Below are 19,083 nucleotides of genomic sequence, written 5' to 3' on the forward strand. Positions count from 1 at the left end.
GTTGCTCTCGGAATGCCTGCTCGAACATGAGGCAATCCTTAGGCTCACCTGCCAGCGCCAACATTTCAGCCATGAGGGCGGACGGCAGCCGATCTCCGAGATCCGGTTGGTGCATAAGCCTCTCAGCTCGATCATGCCTACTGAATCCGAAGGTTCGAAGCATGAGTACCTTCAGCGCCTCGTACTTGCCGTCTGCAGGAGGGGAGGTGATGAACTGCATCACCCGCGCGGACGTCTCAGGCGGTAGGGCGCTGACCAGGTAATAATACTTTGTCTCGTCCACCGAGATGTTTCTTAGGTGGAACTGAGCTTCCGCATGGGCAAACCAAAGGTGGGGTTGATGTGCCCAAAACGGAGGAAGATGAACGCTGACCGCGTTTAGCTGCGGTACGCCGGGCGTTGGAACCGAAGAAGGGGCGTCTTGTCCCTCCATGGTAGATGATCGACTAGATCACATCGGGTTCACCAATATGGCGAGTCTGGAGGCTTGTTCTTTGTTAAAGAAGTTTATTGCGGCAGCAATATTCGATTACAAAGTATAACAAACAAAATTACAGACAACCATTAAATCAAACTGTTCGCTTCGAAGTTCTCTTCCCACTGACTGGTTTTGGGCGCCAAAACCACCACCTAGCTGGCCAATCTGAGGGTTCGACTCTCAGGACCAATCCCTATGGTCGCTACACCAGCATATTATTGAGAATTTCCAGAGCATGGAATAGTCAGCTAAAGGGAACAACTGAAGCAATCTCTACTGCATCTATACACCAAGGTGATAAATATTTATTACTAGTTATGGTGATCCAAGTCCCAACCCAAATTGAGACGGCAAGAACACAGGATGACTACACTGCTGCAAATGAGGAGGATGGATTTTACGCATGCTTAACTATTCACTAATACTGTACTTTACTGCATTATGGCCCTGCTTTTGTCTAGAGACTGCTACTTTTGGTAGCAAATATCACATTATTCTGCTCTCTGAACAACGTTTCCCTGAAGATTCCATTGGATTCGTCACTGTCTTTCATTTCTGACTCCCATTTTTAGATTCTCCTGTGGATAAAAATATCTTTTCACCCAATCTTAGTCCATAATTCCTCAGCCATCTGAGACTTCTTAAATTTTTCTTATTGTTAAAACCTCTCCTTTCTGGTACTGTCATGTGGATCTTTTTCACGTCCTCTCCTGTGTCCTCATGATTTCACATAATATAGCAAACCAAACTGCACATCCTATAAATGAGGTCTAACCTCGATATTACAGACTTATAAACTTGTTTCCCCAATTCCACCCGCCTGGATATCCACTATGCAGACATTCTGCAACTATGGGGTTCTAGTTCCTTTGTGAGGTACACAGACCAAACAAAAACAGCATATTGTAACCATGCAATAAAAGGCCTTTTGTATTCACTTGACTGCTACACACAAATGCACGATAATTTCACAAACTATTTCTACCGCGACAGTTGTCAAGTGCTAACACTGCATAGAGGAGTTTGCAAGCAGTTGGTCATCCATTAATCCACATAACAGAGTGGTGTACGCAACTGTCCAGAACTTCTGGTGTGGGAGGTGACAACAGGCCACTCTTTGCATTGACAGCTGCAATCAGAAATACATCACTGCGTCGGGAGTGTGTTATAAAAAGACAGTACCACAACTGTTACACAAATGTTTCATTCAGGGACTACAAGCTTTGCGGTTTGGCAGATGTGCAGCCAGCAAGAGTGGAAAAGAGGAAAGATTCATACATGGTTTGACACAATAGGGTCCAAAGTATCACTAAAACGAGTTTTGACCCGAAATGTCAACCACTTCCTCCCCCACAGATGCTGCTTGACCCACTGAATTCCTCCAGCAGATTGCGTCCGTCCGTCTGTCAATCACTAAAATTCTCGGTTTGTTTGTGTGTATATGTTTATGGTTTATGTGTGTACCATGCCCTCTACACAGCCAAAACGGCACAGGACAGCACGACAATTTTAGGCCGACCCTACTCACCATTCCCCTGCGGTGTGAATAAACCCACTCTTGTTACTTTATAAAAACAATTTACCTAATAAACTTTAATGAATGCTTGCCTCCTCCCCGCCCCCCCCCCACCCCCACCGGGAGGACCGTCACCCGTCCTGGCATGCCCAGCGCCTGACCTTCCTCCTATGGTGCAGCGAGCCGCAGAGGCGGCGGCAGAGGATCCACAAGATGGCTGTTCACGCCGCTCCTCACCGATTGCAGCCGAGCTGTAGGAGGGGTTTCGGCTTCACGCCCGGCCAGCAGGAGAAATAGGGCCGAGGTTAGTGCCTTCTCCCCATCCACTCTGCCGACCCACGGCCCCGGGGACACTTCCGGCCTGCCAACGGATCCATGCCGTCGCCAGCGTTCCCTGCCGCAGATTGCAGCCGAGCTGCAGGAGACGCTTTGGCTCCACGAAGGAGAGGCCCGCACACGGCCACGGGGGCACTCCCTGCCCGGCAACGGCTCAATGGTTGAAGTAGAGGAGGGGGGAGGGGGAGGAGGGGAGGGAAGGAGAGGGGGAGGAGGGGAGAGGGGAAGGAGGGGATGGGGGAGGAGGGGGGGAGGGAGGGAGAGGGGAGGGGGGAGAGGTAGAGAGGGAGGGTGGAGGGGGGGAGAGTAATGGCAGGGATGGGGGAAGGGAGGGGATGGGGTCGGGGGAGGGGTGGGAGGGATGGGGGAAGAGGATGGGGGAAGGGTGAGGGGTGAAGGGGGCGCTGCAGCAATGCAGGAGAGGTTTGGACCCAACGGGTCCACTTGGTCTTCACTGATATATCCTCACCATAATGGCCAAGTTAATTGACAATCCAATTACCAGAAACTCCACTGCTTGTAGTATATTAGTAGATAGAACCCATTTAGTCTGCCTTACAGAGTGTTACATGTCATCTTTATTTATCCACTATTATCCTGACTGGACTCATTAGAGAAAAGATTGATGGGTGCTGATTTCACTCTTAGTGCCAGAGCCATCTACTTCAATGGCTCAAAGTCACCAATCTCCTCCCCTACAATCTTCACTATCATTCTGGCTGAGATCCACAAGCAGGAAAGAAAGCAGCAAACTATACATTCAGATAGTCAATGCTGCAGTTACCTCAGGAATGGAACTGACTGAATTTGTGAATGCAAGTTACTAACTGGATTAGAAAAATGAACCAAAGCAACAAATCCACCTATTTAAGTGTGGGTGGTGTCAGGAGTTGCCGATCGTAGCTTGGACAGTAACATGGGCCATGTGGCCATATGGGATGATAGTGATGTAACATTTGAAACATGGATGATGGATACAAAAGAAAAAGGGTGTGGGGAGGGGATTGCCAATCCAAAAGCAGGGAACTGGTGGAGACATGGTGGGCCCGTTTCCACACTACATCTCTAAACTAGATTGAAAAAAAATTAACCTGCAATTAGTGTGATTCTGTCAATACATTAATAATTTTCCAGTTTTACACTTCAGATTAATGTTGCTAGTTTATCAGTTCAAAATTCAGGTCTCACACCAGTCTTAACTTAACACTGCTTTAAAAAGTAATCTCTAGAATTGCTTAAGAAAAAATCTATTGAGCCAGAGGCGTCCGTACAAACCATTTCACGGGGCAACACATGCAAACACACACATCGAAGTTCCCAAATAGCTGAGAGCAAATGTGGAAATCAAGTGAAGCTTTTTTATGATATTCTAGAAGGGTATAACAAATGAAGGCTGTCTACTCAAGTTTAACTGAAGGTTATAAACTGCTGCAGCTATGCTCCCAAACTGCAGTCCCAGAATTGGCTCATTAAAGTTCAATTTCCTCATCTTTTAAAACATTAAACAAGCAGGCTAGAAATGGAAGCGAGGCAGAATGATGTATTTTCTTGCTTCTGCTGAACAGACTATTAGTTGCCCATCCAATTCCCTCCTCAGAGGTAATTCCTTGATCAATGATATTTTATGCAACTGTCAATGAGTGAAGAAAGACCAGCAACCAAAAATAAATTTCTACTCATGGATTCTCATCTGACTGCACATCTTCTCTGTACTATTATAACCAATGGATCCTTTGTTTGCTATATAAAGGATAACAGGGTACAGTAAACTCTCAATATAACAGACCATAGGGGGGGGGGGGGGGGGAATTGGCATCCGTTATTGCCGATTGTCCGCTATAACCATGCAAGTATTGTATAAGTAGTAGAAACAAACATCTACAGTTGCTGGTTAATACACAAAAGGACACAAAGTGCTAGAGTAACTCAGCAGGTCAGGTAACATCTCTGAAGAACATAGATAGTAAGCCTTTCGGGTCGAGACCCTTCTTCAAATTCTCGTTCTGGAACTGGGCCTAGAATCGAAGTGAGTTCATGTCTCCGGCCTGCCGGTGGCCAGGTGAGAAGCGATGATCCACAGAGTCAATGGTCGTGACCTGTGGGAGGCCGGAGTGCAGGTAAGCCACTGAGGCAACTAAGTGAGCCGGCGGTGGCAGCAGAAGATCCAGCCTGGAAGCGGTGTGAGCCGGGGGTACAAGCATCCGGGTTAGGGCTAGAAGCAAGCGGGCAGGAAGGCGGCGCGAGCCGGGGGTGGTGTTGTGCAGCCTTTTGCTATAACCAAAATCAGGTATAAAGAACTCCATTAAAATGAAGGTTTACTGTAAAGGTACAGAAAAAAGATGGAGGACTTTGTCTGACCACTGTCTTTTCTAAAATTCAAAGCCTCAATACAGTGTCTACCCAAAAAAATCACCAAATAAGTCACCTTGAACTATCTTGAACAAAACAGGACCTAGCAGGATGTTAAAAATAAATGACTACCACACCTTACCCACATGCCCTACCATAGAATTAGAACCCAGAACCAAATAAGGAGGGGGGAAAAGGAGAGCTGCTGGAGGAATTCCAGAAATTTGTACTGCAGAGTTCTGGACACAGCCTAATCCATCGTGCAAACCATCCTCTACCCATGGTAAAAGAGCCACGAGGAGGTAGTGATCATAATATGATAGGTTTTAATCTACAATTTGAGAGGGAGAAGGGAAAATCGGAAGTGTCAGTATTGCAGTTGAGCCAAATCTCTGGATGCTTTCGAGAGAGAGTTAGATAGAGCTCTTAATGATAGCGGAGTCAGGGGGTATGGGGAGAGGGCAAGAACGGGGTACTGATTGTGGATGATCCGCCATGATCACGTTGAATAGCGGTGCTGGCTCGAAGGGCTGAATTGCCTTCTCCTGCACCTATTGTCTATTGTCAACAAACTCCATCTACACTTCATGCCACATAGGAAAGCAACCAACATTATCAAGAACCACTGGCACCCTAATCATTCCCCTCATTGGGCAGAAAGTACAAAAACTTGAAAGTACCATGAGATCCAAGAACAGCTTCTTCGCTACTGTTATCAGACTCTGAAACTGTCATCTCGTACACAAAGGACATATTCTTGATCTTCCCATCTACCTTGTTGAGCCCTTACACTTTTATTTATTTGCTTTCATCTTCACTTGCTCTGTTGCAACACTATATATTTTGCACTCTGCTCTATTTGCTACCTTTGTACTCAAGTATGGCATGAACTGCCTGGATAGCACACTAAACAAGGTTTTCCATTGTATCTCGATACACATGACAATAAACTAATACCTGCTCAACAGGTCATGCAGGATCAGAGGGGGGAAATGGATAGTTGATGTTTTGTGTCATGACCCTTCATCGAGACATGTCCATCTCATCCCACAGATGCTGCTGGACCCATGGTTCTCCTTATTTCGCTACAAATTCCAATATCTTCAGTGTCTGTCATCAAAAAAGATGCCTGGATATGATGGCATGGTATGAAAAAACACTTTTTATATGAAGTTTAAGTTAATAAACTGCAGCAAACACTTTACAGAATGGTTAATATATAAAATCTGGCATCATGACATGGGATATATTTGGACAAATATGTTAAAGCTTGGTTAAAGAAATGTTTTAAGAAGAGGGCATATAAGAGAAACTGGCTCTAAAGTCCAGAGATTAGAACCTGAAGAAAAAGAATGAAATAAATAGTCTTATTTATGAATCAAAATCTGAGACATGATCTCAAAGCAGAGCTTGAGTAGGAATAACAGGCAAACTCCAACTTCCAAATAAGCAAAAGATTTAAGAATGGAAAGCTCTCAAATGTCAGCAAGCAAAAAGGTGAAAACGCGAGGTGATGAAAAACTTAATGGATTTAAAGAGAGGAAAATGCCCAACCTGCTCAACATTCAACAAAACAATCAACCAAATTAATTGTGGTGGGGAAGATGATACTTGGGCAGCATGGTTGTGTGCTAATTACCACAAGATGCATGAAGGATAACCAAGAGGTTTTACTTCCATTTAGCTTTCACTCTATTGGAAGTGATGTTTAACATCATTATCAGGTAGACAAAATAAATCTCCTGCACCTCACTTCACAGGAATCTTTAGAATATTTTGATTCCAGTGCTAAGGAAATTTAAAACTGAAAGGCAAAGTCTCAGAATAGCTGAGTGACTGGCCTTATGGAACCAAGATACTAAAACATATCACTCAAGAGCTTTAGGAATATTTGTATTTCTCGCAAAGATAGTCACAAAAAGTTGGAGTAATTGGTACAGGCAGCATCTCTGGAGAGAAGGAATGGGTGACGTTTCGGGTGAAGACTCTTCTTCTGACACCGGAAAACCATACCTGCTCATTTTTTCAGAATGTTAACACCATGACCAGTTATTCAACACCAGTGAGAACATAAGATATGGAGCAAGAGAAGAAATGTAGCATTGCGATGATAGGTCATATCTAAAATACCAAGCTTATCTCTCAGCACAGATGCTGTTCAACTTGATTATTGCAACATATTATACTCTTTTCCAGTAACCTTGGCACTTTCCTTAAATACTATAACATGCTTTAAATGATCCTCTCTATTAAATAGCATTGATCTAAAGTTTGCTGAAAATTTGGACAACAATATTAATTTTTATGCAGAAGCTCCATCCTTTAAAAAACAAAGTACCGTGCAATCTTACTCAACATCAAGTCAATGACTTCAATTTGTACCCGCCTCTGGCACACAAACATGAATTATTGAACTCTGACACTGCACTCAATCCAGATAGAAATATGGGTTATACTCTGACATTATCCAAAAATACCTCTATTCCAAGGTTCTTTCATTACTCAACAAGTTGGTCAGGAAGGCCAGCTCTGTCCTGGGTTGCCCCCTCGACTCAGTGCAGGTGGTGGGAGAGAGGAGGATGATGGCAAAACTAACATCGCTGCTGGACAACGACTCCCACCCCATGCAGGACACTGTCACTGCACTGGGCAGCTCCTTCAGTGACAGACTCCTTCACCCCAAGTGCGTGAAGGAGAGATATAGGAGGTCCTTCCTTCCCGCTGCTGTGAGACTGCACAACCAGCACTGCTCCCAGCAGACGAGTCAACAATAACAGCTAAGAACACACAGAAAACTGATGACAGTTTATGTATCTCTTGCTCTCTTGCTATCCACTTTGCTGCTGTAACACTGTAAATTTCCCCGGTGTGAGACGAATAAAGGAATTTATTATTATTACAATGACATGATCGAGTTAATTGGCTCCTCAGGAAACACTAACATCAATAACAAAACATGAGCTTACATGTGAATGTAGGTGATAATTGGGTTAGTTTTCCTGCCTTTATTACACAATTTCCCATCTATTGAAGCAGGCAGCCAAGTGTTTTATTCCTCCATCTTTCTCATTGATCCACTGGGATTACAGGCTGTCACCAAACATTGGATTTCATGTTCAGGACCAGCAATGAGAGGTAGAAACATAGGAAAGAGGTGCAGGAGTAGGGCATTCGGCCCTTCTAGCCATGTGATCATGGCTGATCATTCACAATCAATACCCCATTCCTGCCTTCTCCCCATATCCCTTGATTCAGCTAGCCCGAAGAGCTCTATCTAACTGTCTTTTGAATGCATCCAGTGAATCAGCCTCCACTGCCTTCTGAGGCAGCGAATTCCACAAATAAGCGAGTTCGGTATCTCGACCGCGCATGCATAGGTCATAGGTCACAAGAGCTAAACATTCTCACCGGCTGATAACAGCGGGGAAGAAATGGTTCTTGAATCTGGTGAAAGTGATTGCAAGCTTTTATATCTTGTGCCCAAATGGGAAAGAAGATGATGAGGAAGGAGTGTGATTGTTGCCCTTGTTTTCCAGGCGACGCGGCGGGGAAGAGGGCTGCTGGAGTGTTAACCTGGCCTGTCCCCTGTCCTGGGCAATGGGGAAAAAGCCATACGGTTGCGGGCAATGCGATTGGACTTTCGCCCAGCTGCCGGGCCACCAGCGCATGCATACGGTCGAGCTGTTGTTCAGATGCGAGGTGTGCAGAAAGGGCTTCGGGCACTCCTCGAATTTGGCGAGGCACCGACACAGGCACCGGCCTTTCCAATGCAAGGCATGCAGCCTCGGTGCTGCTGCAACACTGCCGCTTGCACACCGGCGAGCAAGAATTTCGCTGCAGGCTCTTCCCCAATTTCCCATCAGGGCGAGTTCTTTCCCGTGCGGCAGCATTTGGCGCAACACCGTCGCATCCACCGGCGGACGGGTATTTGCAAGCCGCTCGGGGCTGTTGTGGCACAGGTGCGCGGCCCAGATCGGGCGGCTCACGTTCCGCTCCGACGCCTGCGGGAAGCGGAAGATCCTCCAATCTGCCGCAGCACTAGCCGACCGACAGGCGCCTTCGGTGTGACTTCTGCCACTGCCACTTCATCTACTCCTCTCTGGAGATCCACAGGGGGACTCACACGGGGGAGTAGGCAAGGAGGTCCTACTGCAGCTGTACAGGGCCTTGATGAGGCCGCACCTGGAATATTGTGTGCACACAATACTCCAGGTGCGCGTCACTCACACTGAAAGCGCCTGTCGGTCAGCTAGTTCTGCGGTAGGAGGAAGAGCTGAGGAAGCTCTTGTTACAGGTCTTGCACCTGACGGGCCACTCGCCGCTGTGGAAGCACTGATGGATCAGCAGTTGCTAGGCACTGCAGTAATCCCTGCCACATGCTTCGCATCTGAAGGGCCGCTTCACCGGTGCGTCCTCAGGCAAGACTGGTTGTAGAACGCTTCGCCGCAAACCTCGCAGCCGAGCGGCCGCTCCCGCCCGTGGCTGCGCCAGCGGTGGGCTCTCAGCTGCAACGGGCTGCCGAAAGCCCGTGAGACCTCGCAGGTGAACAGGGTCTCACCACTGTGCAAGAGCCAGGTCGCCGGCACTACGGAAATCCTTCCCGCAGGCGTTGGAGGCCGCGCACCTGTGTCACGACAGCCCGTGCGAGTAGCGAATTCCCGGCTGCCGGTGAATGCGACGGTGTTGTGCCAATTGCGGCCACACGGGGAAGAACTCGCCACAGAGCCTGCAGAGGAATTTTTGCTCGCCACCGGTGTGCAAGCGCCAGTGTTGCAGCAGCGTCGAGACTGCATGCCTTGCATTGGAAAGGCCGATCGCCGGTGTGCTTGTGTCGGTGCCTCGCCAAATTTGAGGAATGCCCGAAGCCCTTTCCGCACACCTCGCACTTGAACAACAGCTCGACCGTATGCATGCGCAGGTGGCCCAGCAGCTGGGCGAAAGTCCAAACGCACAGCCCGCAATCGTGTGACTTTTTCCCCATTGCCCAGGACAGCAGACAGGCCAGGCTAAAACCCGAGCGGACTCCCTCTTCCCCACCGCGACACCTGGGAAACAAGGGCAACAATCACACTCCTTTCTCATCATCTTTTTTCCTATTTGGGCACAAGAAATAAAAGCTTGCAATTACATATCACCAGATTCAAGAGCCGTTTCTTCCCCGCTGTTATCAGCCGGCGAGAATATTTAGCTCTTGTGACTTATGTCCTGCACATGCGTAGTAGAGACACCAAACTCGCTTATTCACAACTCTCTGGGTGAAAAGGTTTTTCCTCATCTCAGTTCTAAATGGCCTACCCCTTATTCTTAAACTGTGGCCCCTGGTTCTGGACTCCCCCAACATCGGGAACATGTTTCCTGCATCTAGCTTGTCCAATCCCTTAATAATTTTATATGTTTTATAAGACCCCTCTCATCTTTCTAAATTCCAGTGAATACAAGCCCAGTCATTCCATTCTTTCATCATAGGAGTCCTGCCATCCCGGGAATTAACCTCGTGAACCTACCTCCCTCAATAGCTAGAAAGTCCTTCCTCAAATTAGGAGACCAAAACTGCACACAATACTCCAGGTGTGGTCTCACTAGGACCCTGCATAATTGCAGAAGGACCTCTTTGCTCCGATACTCAAATTCTCTCATTATGAATGCCATTAGCATTCTCCACCACAAAATAGTAGTCTCACTGGTCTCAAGGATGTTCTCTGTTTCAAGGTTTTTCTTTGCAGCCCTTAAATAGAGACACCTCACCCAGTCTCCTGGAACTTCTTCTCCAGCTTCCCAGATTATTTGAGAATCTATCTGATCAGGTTATCCTCAAGGCATCCCATTACCTTTCTGGACTTCCCCAGTCTTCACAGTAAAAACAGGAAAATATTCATTTAGTTCCTCATCCATCTCTTGTGTTTTCACACTGATGCCCTCTTTGGACTTAGAGGGGCCCGGATTCTCTCCCTATTCTATCTTTTATACACACAAATTTTATTTGTATTGTCTTTGATCTTCTCTGCCAGTGTCAACTCTTGCCCCATTTTTGCCCTCTCAAGTATACATCCTTATACTTCTCTGGTGATTTACTTGAGCCCGATGCCTGCACTCCCTGCCGTGCTCCTGACTGTCTTGTCGATTTACAGCATCAGCCATGTAATCATATCAACAAATCTGAAATGTATGGTTTAATGACACAGGTATAATTAACACCTCGCTGCTGAGCACAGTCGCACAGACTGGTGTAAATGACATTAGCAGTTCTTCACAAACAGAAGCTTACTGGTAACAACTGTATTACATGACAGAATTAAATCAAACTATGATTACAGTAATTGGCGAAGCAACACAGAATGCAGATTTAAAACTCACTATGGCAAACTGTGAAATTCGTTTAATGATCCTGTGTGGATCATGTAGTCTCATTCTTTAGGAAATGGGGCTTTCCCTCTTCCATTATAGATGAGGCTCTAACTAGGGCCTCCTCTATATACCGCAACTCCGCTCTTATTCCCCCTCCCCCATTCGTAACAAGGACAGAATCCCCCTTGTCCTCACCTTCCACCAAATCAGCCAGCGCATCCAACAAATTATCCTCCAACATTTCCGTCACATCCAACAGGATCCCATTACTGGCCACATCTTCCCATTTCCTCCTCTTTCTGCTTTCCGCAGAGACTGTTCCCTCCGTAACTCCCTGGCCCACTCATCCCTTCCTACCCAAACACCCCCTCCCCAGGCATTTTCCCCTGCAACCGCAGGAGATGCAACACCTGTCCCTTTACCTCCCCCCTTGACTCTATCCAAGGACCCAAAGTCTTTCCAGGTGAGACAGAGGTTCACCTGCACCTCCTCCAACATCATCTATTGACATCTATCCTCCTCTATCCGCTGTTCCAGATGTTAACTTCACTACATCGGCGAGACCAAACGCAGGCTCAGTGATCGTTTCGCTCAACACCTTCGCTCAGTCCACCTTAACCAACCTGATCTCCCGGTGACTGAGCACTTCAACTCCCCCTCCCACTCTCAGTCTGGCCTTTCTGTCATGGGCCTCCTCCAGTGTCATAGTGAGGCCCACTGCAAATTGGAGGAACAGCACCTCATATTTCGCTACGGCAGCTTACAGCCCAGCGGTATGAACATTGACTTCTCTAACTTTAGATAGTTCCTCCGACCCTCTCTTCCCCTCCCCCTTCCCAGTTCTCCCACTGTCTTCCCATCTCCACCTATATCCTTTCTTTGTCCTGCCCCCCACCCCCGACATCAGTCTGAAGAAGGGTCTCGACCCCGAAACATCATCCATTCCTTCTCTCCAGAGATGCTGCCTGACCTGCTAAGTTACTCCAGCATTTTGTGATACCTGTGGATTATATCCAGTAAATATAAAAACTATAAACAGCTAACATTTCCTCTTGTCCAGAGACATATAGCAACTTGGTTCAGTGAATCGATTCCAAATGAATCTCAGGAAAGTCACCACCTCCTTTCATACATCTAACCCCAAGTGCGTGAAGGAGAGATATAGGAGGTCCTTCCTTCCCGCTGCTGTGAGATTGCACAACCAGCACTGCTCCCAGCAGACGGGTAACAGTTAAGGAATACACAGTAAACTGATGACAATTTATCCTTGTCTTTACTTTTACTTTTATTTATAATGAATGATCTCTTACTATCGATTTTGCTGCCGTAACACTGTAAATTTCCCCGGTGTGGGACAAATAAAGGAACATATATATATATCACTGTCATACGGGTGGTCTTCATATGGTACGCCAGACCCTGGGAGTGCAATCCAATCAGTCCTATCCCACCTCTTTCGCTCATGGTCTGTAAAGTTTTTAACCTTTAAGCACTCACCATATTTTGCTTTGAAAACCACAGTTGAATCAACATCACCTACACTTACAGGCAAGAGATGAATTTCAAAATCCCATCTATCAAAAGTTAAAATATATCAGATCTGAACCACAATCTGCCTCAATTTTTTTTACGATAGTTATTACACCTTGAAGCATGCAAATCAACTGACAGGGACTGAAAACTTTGAAGAGGTCTCTTTGTTGCTACAAGGGAAAACACTGCTGTAGAACTACGCAGAAGTTTTCACAGAAGTTTTCAAGGCACTGACTGAATATTGGTCAGAACATCACAATTATCTACATAAAAGTGGATCTTGAAATCATCGACATCCACCTGAAAAGATGTAAAGTACCTTACGTCACCTATCCATGATCTCCAGAGATGCTGCCTGACCCTTTGAGTTACACCAGAATTGTGCCTTTCCTCAGTTTAACTGTCCATTTAAAACACAAAACCAGGTGAATGGCACAGGAAGTTATGACCTGAAGTTACAACCTGAAACTAACAAAGGATTTCACAATTTTACCAAGTGCATAAAGTCAGCTTTGCATCCACCAAAGACACCCATCGCAAGCCAAATCTATTTGGTCTAAACTGTACCTATTGCAAAACACAAAATACGACATTCTTAAATTTTGGTTGAGGTGGTGGTTGGAGGTGGGGAAAGCAAACAAATATTTCATAGTTTAATTAAAGGTGATAAAGTTAAAATAGTTTTCTCAATGTTGGCAGCAAACTCAATTGGGAACCAAAAACATTGCACTTAACTCTCAATAGACAATAGGTGCAGGAGTAGGCCATTCAGCCCTTCGAGCCAGCACCGCCATTCAATGCGATCATGGCTGATCACTCTCAATCAGTACCCCGTTCCTGCCTTCTCCCCATACCCCCTCACTCCGCTATCCTTAAGAGCTCTATCCAGCTCTCTCTAGAAAGCATCCAACGGACTGGCCTCCACTGCCCTCTGAGGCAGAGAATTCCACACCTTCACCACTCTCTGACTGAAAAAGTTCTTCCTCATCTCCGTTCTAAATGGCCTACCCCTTATTCTTAAAATGTGGCCCCTTGTTCTGGACTCCCCCAACATTGGGAACATGTTTCCTGCCTCTAATGTGTCCAATCCCCTAATTATCTTATATGTTTCAATAAGATCCCCCCTCATCCTTCTAAATTCCAGTGTATACAAGCCTAATTGCTCCAGCCTTTCAACATACGACAGTCCCGCCATTCCGGGAATTAACCTAGTGAACCTACGCTGCACGCCCTCAATAGCAAGAATATCCTTCCTCTCCATTCCCATTGCTCAGGTGTTCACAGTTTTGACTTGAATGCTAACAGTATCTACAATGACTGTCACAGGCTAATTGAAATGAACACTGAATTCTCCAAATTCTCTGATTTTATGCAATATCTCCCCAATCCCTTCCTTCTTTCCAATGCCCCCTTACCCCAAGAAGCACCCATCTCTCCCGGCTCTTCTTGCCCATCTCCCCTCCACCACTTACATCACTCCCTCTGGCTTTACATTTCACTCCTCTTCTCATCCTCATCTCCTTTGTCACTATCTCCACCACCTGCTAATTGAAACCCCCTCACCTGTATATGCCTATCACTTACCAGGCTTTGTCCCGCTCCACCTCACTTTTCCAGTTATCTCCCCCACTTCTATAATCAGTCTGAAGGAGAGTCCTCACCCATAACATCACCTGTCCATGCCCTCCACAGATGCTTCCTGATCTGTTGAATTCCTCTAGCACTTGGTGTTTTGCAAAATGTTCCGGTGTTTTGCAAAATGTCTCAACATTTTGATCTTCACTTTCTGCTTAATCTTCTTCCTCATCATTCCTTTTAACACCGACTGCATGCCCATTAAATTATATTATTCCAGCAACATGGCATTCCTTAGCCAAGTGGCCTGTTAATATACCATCTATCCTCAAACACAAAGATTTACACTAGCTTATGCGAAGTATTGGCGAACAAGTGACACATGCCGAAAATAATCCGTATACAACTCAAATGCTCAGGAAGTACAATTGAATATATGATTATAGACGTTAGGGCAGCTCAGCGGTAGATTGTTGCCTTACAGAGTCAAAGACCCGGGTTCCATCCTGACTACGGGTACTGTCTGTACGGAGTTTGTACATTTTCTCCATGATTGTGTGGGTTTTCCACGGATGCTCCAGTTTCCTTCTACACTCCAAAGACAGCAGGTTTGTAGATTAATTGTCTTCTGTAATTTATAAATTAAATTGTCCATCGTGTGTAGGATAGTGCTGGTGTACTGGGATCCCTGGTCGGCATGGACTTGGTGGGTTGAAGGGTCTGTTTCCATGCTGTATCTCCAAACTAAACTAAACTTTTTTTTAAATGAAGTGCTCTGCAAAATCGAAGTAACAGGTGACACTTTTATCCTTTTTGGCTGTCTGGTACTTGTGCTGCTTAGTATTTTGGCATCTTTCCGAGTTGAGTGTAGTTATTTTTGGACACAGTCTCCATCTGTCACAGTCTGTCACCCTGTCTTTATCTATCACTTTTGTCCCATGGCAAGAGGTAAATTTAAATGGATAAAGAAAGTAACAATGCAGCTGATGTTATACCATTCAAACACCAGTCTCAATTCACAAGAAGACAAGAAACTGCATACTGGAATCTTGAGCAAAAAAAATTAAAGTCCTGGAGTAACTCAGCGGGCTAGGCTGCATATGAGGAGGGAATGGACAGATGACATTTCATGTCAGGATCCCTCTTGAGACTCAATTCCCGGCTCTCCACATCTGACCTCAGTTGGAGAGCTAGATAGATGTGACCTCTGTCTTTAGACTTCAATCCTCTTCTCTCCTTATCTAAAACCCCTTTGCCTCCTGTTCATTTCTAGCCTTTGTTCCACTACTTGCCAGGTTTTGTTCCACACACATTTTTTTTCCAGTTTCTCACCCCCTACTACAGTCAGTCTGAAGAAGGGTCCCAACTCAAAACAATGCCTTTCTAGTCCCTCCACACATGCTGTCTGACCCAGCGTTCCTCCAGTACAATGTGTTTTATTCAAGATTCCAGTACTGGCAGTTCCAGATGTGTTGAATCTCTCATTCTCAAATAATTAATGCATAAAACTGAAATGAACATTTCTAAACTTGGGAAATATATCTCCCTTAACATGACCATTATGGAATTATGGAACCAATTCCTGACCCTAAATCGATAGCATAAATTCCTGCATGCCATCAATATAAACTCCAATTGAAGTTACTCCTCTCAAAATGAATACATTGGGTTTTTTCCAGAACCTCAAATAACAACCTAACTTCACATCTCATCAATATCACCACTACCATGCTCTGGAGCATCACCCAGATAGTTGTGTGTATTGCACATCAACCGTAAAATACAGAGCAAAACCATCAGGCTTGAAAGGCCAGGAAGGTGGGTAACAGGACGAGGTGAAACCACAGCAAGGGAGACCAGGGGGTGTGAGTGGGAAAACTGGATTGAGAGAGAGCAGGATAGTGGTGGGTGGGAGAGTTAGAACACAGAGGACGAGGAAGAGGTGGGGGATGTATATCGAGCAAGAGGTGGGCAAGACAGGTCATGGAAGTGGTAGGGGGGGGGGGTGAGTGAGGAAGGAAGGGGGGGGGTGAGTGGGGAAGGGGGGGGTGAGTGGGGAAGGGGGGGTGAGTGGGGAAGGGGGGGTGAGTGGGGAAGGGGGGGTGAGTGGGGAAGGGGGGGTGAGTGGGGAAGGGGGGGTGAGTGGGGAAGGGGGGTGAGTGGGGAAGGGGGGGGTGAGTGGGGAAGGGGGGGGTGAGTGGGGAAGGGGGGGTGAGTGGGGAAGGGGGGGGTGAGTGGGGAAGGGGGGGTGAGTGGGGAAGGGGGGGCGTGAGTGGGGAAGGGGGGGGGTGAGTGGGGAAGGGGGGGTGTGGGTGAGTGTGGAAGGAAGGGGGGGTGAGTGGGGAAGGAAGGGGGGGTGAGTGGGGAAGGAAGGGGGGGTGAGTGGGGAAGGAAGGGGGGGTGAGTGGGGAAGGAAGGGGGGGTGAGTGGGGAAGGAAGGGGGTGAGTGAGGAAGGAAGGGGGGGGTGAGTGAGGAAGGAAGGGGGGGTGAGTGAGGAAGGAAGGGGGGTGAGTGAGGAAGGGAGGGGGGGGTGAGTGAGGGGGGAAGGGGGGGGTGAGTGGGGAAAGGGGGGTGAGTGGGGAAGGAAGGGGGGTGAGTGAGGAAGGAAGGGGGGTGAGTGAGGGGAGGAAGGGGGGGTGAGTGGGGAAGGAAGGGGGGGTGAGTGGGGGATGAGTGGGGGGGGAGTGAGTGGGGAAGGGGGGAGTGAGTGGGGAAGGGGGGGTGAGTGGGGAAGGGGGGGGGTGAGTGGGGAAGGGGGGGTGAGTGGGGAAGGGGGGGTGAGTGGGGAAGGGGGGTGAGTGGGGAAGGGGGGTGAGTGGGGAAGGGGGGTGAGTGGGGGAGGGGGGATGAGTGGGGGAGGGGGGATGAGTGGGGGAGGGGGGGTGAGTGGGGAGTGAGTGGGGAAGGGGGGTGTGAGTGGGGAAGGGGGGTGAGTGGGGAAGAGGGGTGAGTGGGGAAGGGGGGTGAGTGGGGAAGGGGGGGTGAGTGGGGAAGGGGGGGTGAGTGGGGAAGAGTGGGGGGAAGAGTGGGGGGAAGGGGGGGGGAGAGTGGGGGAAGGGGGGAGAGTGGGGGGAAGGGGGGAGAGTGGGGGGAAGGGGGGAGAGTGGGGGGAAGGGGGTGAGTGGGGGAAAGGGGGTGAGTGGGGAAGGGGGGGTGAATGGGGGAGGGGGAGTGAGTGGGGGAGAGGGGGTGAGTGGGGGAGGGGGGTGAGTGGGGGAGTGAGTGGGGGAGGGGGTGAGTGGGGGAGTGAGTGGGGGGGGAGGGGGAGTGAGTGGGGGGGGAGGGGGGGTGAGTGGGGGGGGAGGGGGGGTGAGTGGGGGGTGAGTGGGGGAGGGGGGTGAGTGGGGGTGAGTGGGGGAGGGGAGTGAGTGGGGGAGGGGGGGTGAGTGGGGAGGGGAGGTGAGTGGGGAGGGGGGGTGAGTGGGGAGGGAGGGGTGAGTGGGGAGGGGGGGTGAGTGGGGGAGTGGGGGAGGGGGGGTGAGTGGGGGAGGTGAGTGGGGTGAGTGGGGGATGAGTGGGGTGAGTGGGGGAGAGTGGGGGGGAGGGGGGAGAGTGGGGGTGAGTGGGGAGTGAGTGGGGGAGAGTGGGTGAGTGGGGGAGAGTGGGGGAGGGGGGTGAGTGGGGGAGGGGGTGAGTGGGGGAGTGAGTGGGGGAGGGGGGGTGAGTGGGGGAGGGGGGGTGAGTGGGGTGGGGGGGGTGGGGGTGGGGGGGGGTGGGGGTGGGGGAGGGGGGGGGTGGGGGGAGTGAGTGGGGAGGGGGGTGAGTGGGGAGAGGGGGGGTGAGTGGGGAGGGGGGGTGAGTGGGGAGGGGGGGGGTGAGTGGGGGAGGGGGGGTGAGTGGGGGAGGGGGGGTGAGTGGGGGAGAGTGGGGGAGGGGGGGTGAGTGGGGGAGGGGGGGGGGGTGGGGGGAGGGGGGGAGGGGGGGTGAGTGGGGAGGGGGGGGGTGAGTGGGGGGGAGGGGGGTGAGTGGGGAGGGGGGGGGTGAGTGGGGGGGAGGGGGGTGAGTGGGGAGGGGGGGGTGAGTGGGGAGGGGGGGGTGAGTGGGGGGGGAGGGGGGGGTGAGTGGGGGGGAGGGGGGGTGAGTGGGGAGGGGGGGGTGAGTGGGGGGGAGGGGGGTGAGTGGGGAGGGGGGGGTGAGTGGGGAGGGGGGGGGTGAGTGGGGGGGAGGGGGGGTGAGTGGGGAGGGGGGGGGGGTGAGTGGGGAAGGGGGGGGGTGAGTGGGGAGGGGGGGGGGGTGAGTGGGGAGGGGGGGGTGAGTGGGGAGGGGGGGGTGAGTGGGGGGGAGGGGGGGTGAGTGGGGGGGAGGGGGGGTGAGTGGGGAGGGGGGGTGAGTGGGGGGGAGGGGGGGGGTGATTAGGGGGGAGGGGGGTGAGTGGGGAGGGGGGGGTGAGTGGGGAGGGGGGGGGGTGAGGAGACTGAGGGAAGGAGAGGGAGGCGAGGATAGAGGTTGAATGGGGTGGTGGCAGCAGCGACTCCGCCCGCCGGCCGGCTGGCTCACCTGGTGATGGCTCTGTAGAGCAGCGCTCCGGTGGCGCAGAGGCCGAGGCCGCCGGCCGCGGTGGCGGTGAAGGCGGCGGAGCCTGGCGGGATGGCGGACAACACTCCGACCAGCGCCTCCATCGCGCGCCAGCAATGGCCCCGCGCGCCCGCGGCCCGCGTCTGCGGTCCTCTCCTGCGTCATCACGTCACGTTGCTGGGGCTGGGGCCGGGGCGCATCGCCATGGCAACCGGCCCATCGAGTCCATTTCCACTATCAAGTCAAGTCAAGTCAATTTTATTTGTACAGCACATTTAAAAACAACCCACGTTGACCAAAGTGCTGTACATCAGTTCAGGTACTAAGAAACGAACATACAATGGCACACAAACATAACAGCACATACATAAACAGTTCACAGCGCCCCCTCAGAGGGCCTCAAACGTTAGGGAGTAGAAATAGGTTTTGAGCCTG

The 19,083-nt window shown here is 49.8% G+C and overlaps 1 protein-coding gene across 2 annotated transcripts in view; it reads right to left on the minus strand.

The window, feature by feature from the left end:
* Window positions 1-18,784, minus strand: part of LOC144607875 (transmembrane protein 201-like) — a 49,528-nt gene extending 30,744 nt beyond the window's left edge. For both annotated transcript variants that reach the window (XM_078424984.1, XM_078424985.1), the window contains exon 1: window positions 18,631-18,784. In XM_078424984.1, coding sequence (XP_078281110.1) covers window positions 18,631-18,752 — 122 coding nt within the window. In that variant the 5' untranslated portion in view covers window positions 18,753-18,784. The remainder of the gene's footprint in view (window positions 1-18,630) is intronic.
* Window positions 18,785-19,083: the final 299 nt, after the last annotated feature.

Source organism: Rhinoraja longicauda, chromosome 30 (assembly GCF_053455715.1).
Source record: "Rhinoraja longicauda isolate Sanriku21f chromosome 30, sRhiLon1.1, whole genome shotgun sequence".
Classification (NCBI taxonomy): Eukaryota; Metazoa; Chordata; class Chondrichthyes; order Rajiformes; family Arhynchobatidae; genus Rhinoraja; species Rhinoraja longicauda.